We start from the raw sequence: 14224 nt of genomic DNA on the forward strand, positions 1-14224 counted from the left end.
GCTGAGGCACTGCGAGCGCACGCCAGGGTTATCTGTTTGCAGCATCCCTCCCTCCCTCCCCACAGCGCGGCTGAACAAGTGAGCCTAAATAAAATAAAAAAAATAGTGTCCTCCACCGTCCCCTTTGTGTCAGGGCGGGAACCAGACACTGAAGAGACCAGCAAACAGAAGAAGCTGTAACAGAGGGAAACGCCTTGGAAGCTACAGGCCATAGATTAAAACCCTGTGGTTACTACGAACTACATAGGAAGGGGCCTATAGATCTTGAGAAATATAAGTCAGACCAAGGAACTAGCCAAAAATGAACTGAACCCACAATACTCACGACAAAACCAGAGAAAGACCTAGATATATTTTTACTATTTTTACTATCAATCTTTCTTTTTTTTTTCTTAAATTAAAAAAAAAAAAAATTTTTAAGTCCTCTATGGTCCTTTAATTTTTACTTTTATAACTATTACTTTGCAAAAAAAAAAAAAAAAGACCCTATTTTTTTTTCTTCAGCAAACTTCATATATATATTTTATAATTTTTTGACCGTGTTTTGTTTTGTTTTGTTTTTTTCTTTTTCTTCTTTTCTTTAACATTGTATTTTTGAAATTCCAAACTCTACTCTAGATTTTTAATTTTAGCCTTTTGGTATATATTATCAATTTTGTACCTATAGTTTTTTTCATAATTTCTGTGACTTTTTTTTCCCCTCTGTTTCTTTCTCTTCTTCTTTTGTATAACATCGTATATCTGCAATTCCAAACTCTACTCAAGATTTTTAATTTATGCTTTTTGGTATTTGATATCAATTTTGTACCTGTATTTTCTTTATAATTTTCGCAACATTGTTTTTGTTGGTTTGTTTGTTTTCTCTCTTTATTTTTCTTCTTCTTTTTTTTAACATTGTATTTTTGAAATTCCAAACTCTACTCTAGATTTTTAACTTTTGCTTTTTGGTATTAGTTATCAATTTTGCACCTGTAGTTTCTTTATAATTTTCGCGACCTTGTTTGTTTTTCTTTGTTCATTTTTTCTCTCTTTCTTTTCCTTCTTCTTTTCTTTAACATCGTATTTTTGAAATTCCAAACTCTACTCTAGATTTTTAATTTTAGCCTTTTGGTATATGTTATCAATTTTGTACATATAGTTTTTTTTTATAATTTCTGTGACTTTTTTTTTCCCTCTGTTTCTTTCTCTTCTTCTTTTATATAACATCGTATATCTGCAATTCCAAACTCTACTCAAGATTTTTAATTTATGCTTTTTGGTATTTGATATCAATTTTGTACCTGTATTTTCTTTATAATTTTCGCGACATTGTTTTTCTTGGTTTGTTTGTTTTCTCTCTTTATTTTTCTTCTTCTTCTTTTTTTTTTTTAACATTGTATTTTTGAAATTCCAAACTCTACTCTAGATTTTTAATTTTTGCTTTTTGGTATTAGTTGTCAATTTTGTACCTGTAGTTTCTTTATAATTTTCGCAACCTTGTTTGTTTTTCTTTGTTCGTTTTTTCTCTCTTTCTTTTCCTTCTTCTTTTCATTAACATCGCATTTTTGAAATTCCAAACTCTACTCTAGATTTTTAATTTTTGCTTTTATGTATTTGTTACCAATTGTGTACCTTTAAGAACCCAATCTTCAGGACCCATTTTTCACTAGGGAACGAGATTACTGGCTTGACTGCTCTCTCTCCCTTTGGACTCTCCGTTTTCTCCACCAGGTCACCTGTATCTCCTCCCTAACCCCTCTCTACTCTACCCAACTCTGTGAATTTCTGTGTGTTCCAGATGGTGGAGAACACTTAGGGAACTGATTACCGGCTGGATCTGTCTCCCTCCTTTTCATTTCCCCCTTTTATCCTTCTGGCCACCTCTGTCTCCTGCCTCCTTCTTCTCGTCTCTGTATAACTCAGTGAACATCTCTGAGCGGTCCAGTTGTGGAGTGCACATAAGGAAGTGACTACTGGCTAGCCCACTCTCTCCACTATTGATTCCACCTGATCTCATTTGGGTCACCTCTAACTCCCTCCTCCCAATTCTCTTCTCCATGTAACGCTGTGAACCTCTCTGAGAGACCCTCACAGTAGAGAAACTTTTCATCTTTAACGTAGATGTTTTATCAATGGTGCTGTATAGAAGGAGAAGTTTTGAAACTACTGTAAAAATAAGACCAATAACTGGAAGTAGGAGGCTTAAGTCCAAACCCTGACTCCAGGGAACTCCTGACTCCAAGGAACATTAATTAACAGGAGCTCATCAAACGCCTCCATACCGACACTGAAACCAAGCACCACACAAGGGCCAACAAGTTCCAGGGCAAGACATACCAAGCAAATTCTCCAGCAACAAAGGAACACAGCCCTGAGCTTCAAGATACAGGCTGCCCAAAGTCACCCCAAAACCATAGACATCTCATAACACATTACTGGACATTTCATTACACTCCAGAGAGAAGAAATACAGCTCCATCCACCAGAACATCGACACAAGCTTCCCTAACCAGGAAACCGTGACAAGCCACATGTACAAACCCACACACAGTGAGGAAACGCCACAATAAAGAGAACTCCACAAACTGCCAGAATACAGAAAGGACACCCCAAACTCAGCAATTTAAACAAGATGAAGAGACAGAGGAATAGCCAGCAGATAAAGGAACAGGATAAATGCCCACCAAACCAAACAAAAGAGGAAGAGATAGGGAATCTACCTGATAAAGAATTCCGAATAATGATAGTGAAATTGATCCAAAATCTTGAAATTAAAATGGAATCACAGATAAATAGCCTGGAGGCAAGGATTGAGAAGATGCAAGAAAGGTTTAACAAGGACTTAGAAGAAATAAAAAAGAGTCAATATATAATGAATAATGCAATAAGCGAAATTAAAAACACTCTGGAGGCAACAAATAGTAGAATAACAGAGGCAGAAGATAGGATTAGTGAATTAGAAGATAGAAGGGTAGAAATAAATGAATCAGAGAGGATAAAAGAAAAACGAATTAAAAGAAATGAGGACAATCTCAGAGACCTCCAGGACAATATTAAATGCTACAACATTCGAATCATAGGGGTCCCAGAAGAAGAAGACAAAAAGAAAGACCATGAGAAAATACTTGAGGAGATAATAGTTGAAAACTTCCCTAAAATGGGGAAGGAAATAATCACCCAAGTCCAAGAAACCCAGAGAGTCCCTAACAGGATAAACCCAAGGCGAAACACCCCAAGACACATATTAATCAAATTAACAAAGATCAAACACAAGGAACAAATATTAAAAGCAGCAAGGGAAAAACAACAAATAACACAAGGGAATACCCATAAGGATAACAGCTGATCTTTCAATACAAACTCTTCAAGCCAGGAGGGAATGGCAAGACATACTTAAAATGATGAAAGAAAATAACCTACAGCCCAGATTATTGTACCCAGCAAGGATCTCATTCAAGTATGAAGGAGAAATCAAAAGCTTTTCAGACAAGCAAAAGCTGAGAGAATTCTGCACCACCAAACCAGCTCTCCAACAAATACTAAAGGATATTCTCTAGACAGGAAACACAAAAACGGTGTATAAATTCGAACCCAAAACAATAAAGTAAATGGCAACGGGATCATACTTATCAGTAATTACCTTAAACATAAATGGGTTGAATGCCCCAACCAAAAGACAAAGACTGGCTGAATGGATACAAAAACAAGACCCCTACATATGTTGTCTACAAGAGACCCACCTCAAAACAGGGGACACATACAGACTGAAAGTGAAGGGCTGGAAAAAGATTTTCCATGCAAATAGGGACCAAAAGAAAGCAGGAGTAGCAATACTCATATCAGATAAAATAGACTTTAAAACAAAGACTGTGAAAAGAGACAAAGATGGTCACTACATAATGATCAAAGGATCAATCCAAGAAGAAGATATAACAATTATAAATATATATGCACCCAACACGGGAGCACCGCAGTATGTAAGACAAATGCTAACAAGTATGAAAGGAGAAATTAACAATAACACAATAATAGTGGGAGACTTTAATACCCCACTCACACCTATGGATAGATCAACTAAACAGAAAATTAACCAGGAAACACAAACTTTAAACGATACAATAGACCAGTTAGACCTAATTGATATCTATAGGACATTTCATCCCAAAACAATGAATTTCACCTTTTTCTCAAGCGCACATGGAACCTTCTCCAGGATAGATCACATCCTGGGCCATAAAGCTAGCCTTGGTAAATTCAAAAAAATTGAAATCATTCCAAGCATCTTTTCTGACCACAATGCAGTAAGATTAGATTTCAATTACAAGAGAAAAACTATTAAAAAATCCAACATATGGAGGCTGAACAACACGCTGCTGAATAACCAACAAATCACAGAAGAAATCAAAAAAGAAATCAAAATTTGCATAGAAACAAATGGAAATGAAAACACAACAACCCAAAACCTGTGGGACACGGTAAAAGCAGTCCTAAGGGGAAAGTTCATAGCAATACAGGCACACCTCAAGAAACAAGAAAAAAGTCAAATAAATAACCTAACTCTACACCTAAAGCAACTAGAAAAGGAAGAAATGAAGAACCCCAGGGTTAGTAGAAGGAAAGAAATCTTAAAACTTAGAGCAGAAATAAATGCAAAAGAAACAAAAGAGATCATAGCAAAAATCAACAAAACCAAAAGCTGGTTTTTTGAAAGGATAAATAAAATTGACAAACCATTAGCCAGACTCATCAAGAAACAAAGGGAGAAAAATCAAATCAATAAAATTAGAAATGAAAATGGAGAGATCACAGCAGACAACACAGAAATACAAAGGATCATAAGAGACTACTATCAAAAATTATATGCCAATAAGATGGACAACGTGGAAGAAATGGACAAATTCTTAGAAAAGTACAACTTTCCAAAACTTGATCAGGAAGAAATAGAAAATCTTAACAGACCCATCACAAGCACGGAAATTGAAACTGTAACCAAAAATCTTCCAGTAAACAAAAGCCCAGGTCCAGACGGCTTCACAGCTGAATTCTACCAAAAATTTAGGAAGAGCTAACACCTATCCTGCTCAAACTCTTCCAGAAAATTGCAGAGGATGGTAAACTTCCAAACTCATTCTATGAGGCCACCATCACCCTAATACCAAAACCTGACAAAGATCCCACAAAAAAAGAAAACTACAGGCCAATATCACTAATGAACATAGATGCAAAAATCCTTAACAAAATTCTAGCAATCAGAATCCAACAACACATTAAAAAGATCATACACCATGACCAAGTGGGCTTTATCCCAGGGATGCAAGGATTCTTCAATATCCGTAAATCAATCAATGTAATACACCACATTAACAAATTGAAAAATAAAAACCATATGATTATCTCAGTAGATGCAGAGAAAGCCTTTGACAAAATTCAACATCCATTTATGATAAAAACTCTCCAGAAAGCAGGAATAGAAGGAACATACCTCAACATAATCAAAGCTATATATGACAAACCCACAGCAAACATTATCCTCAATGGTGAAAAATTGAAAGCATTTCCTCTAAAGTCAGGAACAAGACAAGGGTGCCCACTTTCACCATTACTATTCAACATAGTTTTGGAAGTTTTGGCCACAGCAATCAGAGCAGAAAAAGAAATAAAAGGAATCCAAATTGGAAAAGAAGAAGTAAAGCTCTCACTGTTTGCAGATGACATGATCCTCTACATAGAAAACCCTAAAGACTCCACCAGAAAATTACTAGAACTAATCAATGACTATAGTAAAGTTGCAGGATATAAAATCAACACACAGAAATCCCTTGCATTCCTATACACTAATAATGAGAAAACAGAAAGAGAAATTAAGGAAACAATTCCATTCACCATTGCAACGGAAAGAATAAAATACTTAGGAATATATCTACCTAAAGAAACTAAAGACCTATATATAGAAAACTATAAAACACTGGTGAAAGAAATCAAAGAGGACATTAACAGATGGAGAAATATACCATGTTCATGGATTGGAAGAATCAATATAGTGAAAATGAGTATACTACCCAAAGCAATTTATAGATTCAATGCAATCCCTATCAAGCTACCAACGGTATTCTTCACAGAGCTAGAACAAATAATTTCACAATTTGTATGGAAACACAAAAAACCTCGAATAGCCAAAGCGATCTTGAGAAAGAAGAATGGAACTGGAGGAATCAACCTACCTGACTTCAGGCTCTACTACAAAGCCACAGTTATCAAGACAGTATGGTACTGGCACAAAGACAGAAATATAGATCAATGGAACAAAATAGAAAGCCCAGAGATAAATCCACGCACATATGGACACCTTATCTTTGACAAAGGAGGCAAGAATACACAATGGATTAAAGACAAACTCTTTAACAAGTGGTGCTGGGAAATCTGGTCAACCACTTGTAAAAGAATGAAACTAGAACACTTTCTAACACCATACACAAAAATAAACTCAAAATGGATTAAAGATCTACTATCCTTTTCAAGGTACTGTACTATAAGATTAAAAAAGGTTTATTTTTGGTTTGTTTTTCATGTATTTTATTTAAACCTGGAATCAGTTCAGTTCAGTCGCTCTGTCACGTCCAACTCTTTGTGACCCCATGGACTGCAGCACGCCAGGCTTCCCTGTCCATTGCCAACTCCCGGAGCTTACTCAAACTCATGTCCATTGAGTCAGTGATACCATCCAACCATCTCATCCTCTATTGTCCCCTTCTCCTCCCGCCTTCAATCTTTCCCAGCATCAGGGTCTTTCAAGTGAGTCACTTCTCATTAGATAGCGAAAGTATTGCAGTTTCAGCTTCAGCATCAGTCTTTCCAATGAATATTCAGGACTGGTTTCCTTTAGGATAGACTGGTTGGATCTCCATGAAGTCCAAGGGACTCTTAAGAGTCTTCTCCAATGCCACAGTTCAAAAGCATCAATTCTTCAGTGCTCAGCTTTCTTTATAGCCCAACTCTTACATCCATACATGACTACTGGAAAAACCATAGCTTTGACTGGACGGACCTTTGTTGGCAAAGTAATGTCTCTGCTTTTGAATATGCTATCTAGGTTGGTCGTAACTTTCCTTCCAAGGAGTAAGTGTCTTTTAATTTCATGGCTGCAATCACCATCTGCAGTGATTTTGGAGCCCCAAAAAACAAAGTCTGACATTGTTTCCACTGTTTCCCCATCTATTTCCCATGAAGTGATGGGACCAGATGCCATGATCTTAGTTTTCTGAATGTTGAGCCTTAAGCCAACTTTTTCACTCTCCTCTTTCACTTTCATTAAGAGGCTTTTTAGTTCCTCTTCACTTTCTGCCATAAGGGTGGTGTCATCTTCATATCTGAGGTTATTGATATTTCTCCCGGCAATCTTGATTCCAGCTTGTGTATCTTCCAGCCCAGTGTTTCTCATGATGTACTCTGCATATAAGTTAAATAAGCAGGGTGACAATATACAGCCTTGACGTACTCCTTTCCCAATTTGGAACCAGTCTGTTGTTTTATGTCCGGTTTGAACTGTTGATTCTTGACCTGCATACAGATTTCTCAGGAGGCAGGTCAGGTACTCTGGTATTCCCATCTCTTGAAGAATTTTCCAGTTTGTTGTGATCCACAGAGTCAAAGGCTTTGGCATATTCAGTAAGGAAGAAATAGATGTTTTTCTGGAACTCTCTTGCCTTTTTGATGATCCAGTGGATGTTGGCAATTTGATCTCTGGTTCCTCTGCTTTTTCTAAATCTGTCTTGAACATCTGGAAGTTCACGGTTCACGTACTGTTGAAGCATGGCTTGGAGTTTTGAGCATTACTTTGCTAGCATGTGAGATGAGTGCAATTGTGCGGTAGTTTGAGCATTCTTTAGCATTGCTTTTCTTTGGGGATTGGAATGAAAACTGACCTTTTCCAGTCCTGTGGCCACTGCTGAATTTTTCAAATTTGCTGGCATATTGAGTGCAGCACTTTAACGGCATCATCTTTTAGGATTTGAAATGGCTCAACTGGAATTCCATCACCTTCACTAGCTTTGTTCGTAGTGATGCTTCCTAAAGCCCACTTGACTTCACATTCCATGATGTCTGGCTCTAGATGAGTGATCACACTATCATGGTTATCTGGGTCATGAAGATCATTTTTGTATAGTTCTTCTGTGTATTGTTGCCACGCCTTCTTAACACCTTCTGCTTCTGTTAGGTCCATACCATTTCTGTCCTTTTTTGTGCCCATATTTGCATGAAATATTCCCTTGGTATCTCTAATTTTCTTGAAGAGAGTTCTAGTCTTTCCCATTCTATTATTTTCCTTTATTTCTTTGTGTTGATCGCTGAGGAAGGCTTTCTTATCTCTCCTTGCTATTCTTTGGAACTCTGCGTTCAAATGGGTATATCTTTTCCTTTTCTCCTTTGCCTTTTGCTTCTCGTCTTTCCTCAGCTATTTCTAAGACCTCCTCAGACAACCATTTTGTCTTTTTGCATTTCTTTTTCTTGGGGATGGTCTTCATCACTGCCTCCTGTACAATGTCACAAACCTCCATCCACAGTTCTTTAGGCACTCTATCAGATCTAATCCCTTGAATCTATTTTTCACTTCCACTGTATAATCTTAAGGGTTTTGATTTCAGTCATACCTGAATGGTCTTAGTGGTTTTCCCTACTTTCTTCAATTTAAGTCTGAATTTGGCAATAAGGAGTTCATGATCTGAGCCACAGTCAGTTCCCAATCTTGTTTCTCCTGACTGTATAGAATTTCTCCATCTTTGGCTGCAAAGAATATAATCAGTCTGATTTCGGTATTGGCCATCTGGTGATGTCCATGTGTAGAGTCTTCTCTTGTGTTGTTGGAAGAGGGTGTTTGCTATGACCAGTGCGTTCTGTTGGCAAAACTCTATTAGCCTTTGCCGTGCTTCATTCCATACTCCAAGGCCAAATTTGCCTGTTACTATAGGTATCTCTTGACTTCCTACTTTTGCATTCCAGTCCCCTATAATGAAAAGGACATCAGTTTTGCACGTTAATTCTAGAAGGTCTTATAGATCTTCATAGAACCGTTCAAATTCAGCTTCTTCAGCACTACTGGTTGGGGCATAGACTTGGATTACTGTGATACTGAATGGTTTGCCTTGGGAATGAACAGAGATTATTCTGTTGTTTTTGTGATTGCATCCAAGTACTACTGCATTTCGGACTCTCTTGTTTACTATGATGGCTACTCCATTTCTTCTAAGGGATTCTTGCCCACAGTAGTAGATATAATGGTCATCTGAGTTAAATGCACCCATTCCAGTCCATTTTAGTTCACTGATTCCTAAAATGTTGGTGTTCACTCTTGCCATCTCCTGTTTGACCCCTTCCAATTTGCCTTGATTCACGGACCTAACGTCCCAGGGTCCTATGCAATATTGCTCTTTATACCATTGGACTTACTTCCATCACCAGCCACATCCACAACTGGGTGTTATTTTTGCTATGGCTCCATCTCTTCATTCTTTCTGGAGTTATTTCTCCACTGATCTCCCGTAGCATATTGGGTACCTACTGACCTGGGGAGTTCATCTTTCAGTCCTATCTTTTTGGCTTTTCATGCTATTCGTGGGGTTCTCAAGGCAAGAATATTGAAGTGGTTTGCCATTCCCTTTTCCAGTGGACCACCTTTGTCAGAACTCTCCACCATGACCCGTCCATCTTGTGTGGCCCTACACAGCCTGGCTCATAGTTTCATTGAGTTAGAGAAGGCTGTGTCCATGAGATCATCACATCAGTCTATGTCTACCTAGTATAGTACAGTACTATATACCTGATCATGTTAGTTGGATACCTAGGCTAACTCTGTTGGACTTACAAACAAATTGGACTTACAAACGTCCTCTTGGAATAGAGTCTGTTTGTATGTAGGGGACATACTGTATATATTTTGTGAGTTGGAGAATGAAAGCTGAGAGTATTCTGGACACCTTAAGGAATCTGCCAGACTTTGGAAAATGGCTTTGTTAGGGTCGGAAAAGAGGGGAAGGTAGAGAATACTGAACTCCAGGGCACAGTTCACAAGGTGTGGTGTACTCGTTTTCAGGTGTGGTCTCCTTTGGGAACTACAGGGAAGCTATTCTTCCTGCTTAGCTTCTACCTGTAACCTGTGGGAATATCCCCTGATATATCCAAACTACAGTCCAGACTGAAGAAGGCAAGGCCAAGAAAGAGGTAAGCCAAAGTCCTAACTTTCCAGATAGTTTCTCTTCCCTAGATGAGGACTGTAACTCCACTTCAAAGGAGAGTCCACCCCCTTATAAATAGAAGCACTCTATGGGACCCAACTCTGACATACAGGGTGTGTGTGGGTGTGGTGTGGGTGTGGGTGTGTACGTGTGTGTGTGTGTGTAAATAGGATTAGAGGACAGCTATTTTCTTGATAAATGTTTGCTGCATATGTAAAAATTCAATTATCTACTCCTATGTGCAAAAGAAAAATAAGAAATGGCAACTGTTTGAGCTACACTTTCTCTTGTATCATGCTTTCTGCAACATTTGTGGGAAAGAGACACCCTGGGGACTGCCAAAATGGGTAATATATTGCTTCTGCCTTCAGGAAAGTTCTGCTCTGCTGTTGGAGACAATGGACATGGGGCTGTAAAAGTGGAGAAAAGAGAGAACTTCTGCTAGATCTCTCCACCTTACTGGGTGGCTGTGCCTCTGGTCACAGGATGGAGTAGGACAGCAGCTGAGGGATGGGGTGGGTAGGGAAATCTCATGACTTCCCAGGCCTGTTCAGGATTGTGCCTCTCCTCCTCTGGCTCAGCTTATTATGCCTAACATTGAAGCTGATTGTGGCTTGGAGCCTCCTATAAATCCATGGTGTGTCTCTGGCCAAAATACAGGGAAGCTACTGATGTCTGGCGTGTAATATCTACTCACTTGGAGCCCCATTAGCAGGGATAACCCATTATGTCTGGCATGAAATGCCCTCCCTCTTCCTTCATCTTCTCACCAGTTAAGCTAAAACCCATGTGTTTTTTTTTGTTTTTTGTTTTTTGTTTTCTGAGGATATGGAAAATAGGAGCTCTGCCCAGGGTTCCCACAGAATATTGTGAATCCTGGGTAGAAAGCATTAAGAATGACCACTCTGAGCTGAGGTTCACTAAGTGCTCAATGGCTTCCCAAAGAGAATCAGCAACATTGTTGAGGAGGTAGAGGAGTCATAACCTTCCTGAGCTGTGTAGTGTTCTGAAGGCAGAATCAACAACTAACTGAGGTCTTCTGTAACTACCCAGTTGACTTAAGAACAAAATACTGAGTTCTGGACCATCTAGAATTGCCAGGCTACTTAAGAACTTAAGTAAGATAAATAGGATAGACGATACCAAGTATTCATTTAAAATTTGTGTTTCCCAAGACATTTAAGTATCCTTAGGTTTTCCCCATTTTGAGAACTTTAATAGTAACTTAATAAGAAAAAAATGAGGCTAGAGGACAATGGCCAATGGATGTTAGCAATGGGTGGATGGAAATAGAAAAAGTGGGTAAGAGAGGGAAAAGGACTGTAGGAAGAGTATTGATATAGTAACCTTGATACACTTAAAGCATAAACGCAAACAGCACAGAGAAATCAGTGTTCTAGGTGTGCAATGCATCTTCTAAGTTACCCCTCATCAGAAGCAAAAGTTCTGTCATCCAACTATACAGAAGGTAAGAGAGTAGATGGTATTCACCCTGCCCCTCATTAAAAAGGAGAGAGTTTGTTTGTTTTTGTGTGTTTAGTTCTTCCACATATACAGTGGGAAGAAAAATCAGGAAATATGAACCTATAGAACAGGAAAGGATTTTGGAAATCACCTGGTTGTTAGCTGTGCTTGTGTAGGTAAACAATGGCCGGGGGCATTATTCTGTCACTCTAAGGCACTGCTGTACACTCTAAGCAAGTATCTTTTCCTGCTTTATGAAAACTAAAAGCAAGAAAAGACTGCTGGTTAAGTCTGTCCAAGATCAGACAGCTAGTTAGGAGCCAAGACTAGAATCCATAATGTGTTCCAGGTCAGAAAATTTTCCTTTTTTTTAAATTTTGTCTTAAGCTCATGGTAGCCTGAAAAATAGAGCATGTGAGGATGCATGTAGAATACACTGCTTTAAACTTTGCTTTTTTACATTTTAGGTCAAGATGGGGTTTATATTTTCAAAGTCTATGAATGAGAACATGAAAAGCCAACAGGAGTTCATGCTTATGAATTCCCGACTTCAGGTACATTAAAAAAAAAAAAAGTTTACGTTGTTACAGTGCTTAAAGTTTCTGTCACGTGTGTTTCAGTGCTATGTTCTCCTTAACCTCCCCAAATGTAAAATGCTCTTGGTGCTCTACCCTCAAAGACAAGATGAAATGGACTACTAATTATCTGGTGAATGGACTTGTTTAAATCTTTAATCTAGATACCTAATGTAAAAATTTCCATAAAGAAGGAAAAGATAACTGCTTACAGAGTGTATGGCAAACAGAATAATGCCCCTCCTCCCCACCAAACGATGTCTGCATCCTAACCCCCTGTCAGTATGTTATGGCGAAACGGACTTTACAGTGTGAGTAAGCTAATGAGTTTGTAGGGGCAGATCCTGGATTATCCTGGTTTTTCCAGATGGGTCCAATGTAATCATAAAGGTCCTTATAAGGGAAAGAGGGAGGCAGGAGGATCAGAGTCAGAGAGAGAGAGAAATTTGCAGATGCTATGCTGCTGAGTTTGAAGATGGAGTAAAACATTCAGGCAGCCTCTAGAAACTGGAAAAGGTAAGGATATAGATTCTCTCCTAGAACCTCCAGAGGGAATGCCATCCTTCCAGTCCATTCTGAACTTCTGACCTCCAGAACTAGAAGGCAATAAATTTGTGTTGTTCCCGATTTGGGGAGATCCCCTAGAGAGGGGAATGTCTGCCCACTCCAGTATTCTGGCCTGGAGAATTCCATGGACAGAGGAGCCTGGCAGGCTATAGTCCACGGGGCTGCAAAGAATCAGACATGACTGAGAAACTTTCACTTTTCAAGCCACTGTTTGATAATTTTTTATAGCAACAATAAATTTTAATAGAGTATGAACACTTGACACTGGATTTATACAATGGCTGCTGCTAAGTCACTTCAGTCATGTCCGACTCTGTGCGACCCCATAGACGGGAGCCCACCAGGCTCCCCCGTCCTTGGGATTCTCCAGGCAAGAACACTGGAGTGGGTTGCCATTTCCTTCTCCAGTGCATGAAAGTGAAAAGTGAAAGTGAAGTTGCTCAGCCGTGTCTGACTCTTAGCAACCCCTTGGACTGCAGCCTACCAGGCTCCTCTGCCTACGGGATTTTCCAGGCAAGAGTACTGGAGTGGGTTGCCATTGCCTTCTCCGATACAATGGCTAGATAAAAAGATCAAAGCAAAGTAGAAGATTGTCTAGTTGCCTAATATACGTTATTAAAAAGTATTTTAAAATGTACATCAGATACATGTATATGTACAGCTGAGTCCCTTTGCTGTTCACCTGGAACTACTACAACATTGTTAATCAGCTAAACCCCAATACAAAATAAAACATTTAAAGTTTGAAAAAAAATGTTATATGTCAAAATCAAGTATTAAATGTTTGACTGAAGTTATTTTCCTAAGATTTCTAACAAAGATCTCTAGGCCTCTGTGGTTCATTATAGCCCTAGGAGCAGATGGTCCTATTGTGAGACATATAGTGACTGGTTACAAGTGAGAACTAAAGCAAGGCCGCCTGGGTTTGAATCCCACTTCTACCTCCTGACTCACTGTGTGGCTTGTGCTTCAGTCTCCTAACCTGTAAACTGGAGGCGATAATCTAGCCATTGCTGTGGTCATTATTATTATGATAAGAGTGTTTTCTACAAGATAAAGATTTCTCTGGGGAGAATGGAACTGTTGCAAAGAATGGGCAACTGAACTATTTAACAGAGTAAAGTGACCGAGAAGTGACCAAACATTAGGTTTATGAACCAACAGAGTATGTTACATACTCAGAGAGTCCTTGTCCAAGACCTCTGGAAATTATAGGGCTTTTTACAGAAGTCAGCGTTTGTGAAGGTAAGCTAAGAGATTAGCCTATTACTATTCCATGGATGCTGGCAGAACACAGGAGACACCTATGTGTAACAGAGGCCTTTTTTTTTACTCACAGCACAGTAAGAGGAGAAGCGTGAGGTTCATGTCAATTCCTCATGCTTCTCAAGTCTGATGGAGGTGACATTG

At 38.8% G+C, this 14224-nt stretch overlaps 2 protein-coding genes across 4 annotated transcripts in view; one reads left to right on the forward strand and one right to left on the reverse strand.

Annotated features, from left to right (window-relative positions):
• Positions 1–14224, reverse strand: part of CD274 (CD274 molecule) — a 114391-nt gene that overhangs the window by 34045 nt on the left and 66122 nt on the right. The window lies entirely within an intron of this gene.
• PLGRKT (plasminogen receptor with a C-terminal lysine) overlaps positions 1–14224 on the forward strand; it is a 50051-nt gene that overhangs the window by 2940 nt on the left and 32887 nt on the right. For both annotated transcript variants that reach the window (XM_055578154.1, XM_055578155.1), the window contains exons 2-3: positions 10067–10194; positions 12140–12226. In XM_055578154.1, coding sequence (XP_055434129.1) covers positions 12146–12226 — 81 coding nt within the window. In that variant the 5' untranslated portion in view covers positions 10067–10194; positions 12140–12145. The remainder of the gene's footprint in view (positions 1–10066; positions 10195–12139; positions 12227–14224) is intronic.

Source organism: Bubalus kerabau, chromosome 4 (assembly GCF_029407905.1).
Source record: "Bubalus kerabau isolate K-KA32 ecotype Philippines breed swamp buffalo chromosome 4, PCC_UOA_SB_1v2, whole genome shotgun sequence".
In the NCBI taxonomy this organism is placed as follows: Eukaryota; Metazoa; Chordata; class Mammalia; order Artiodactyla; family Bovidae; genus Bubalus; species Bubalus kerabau.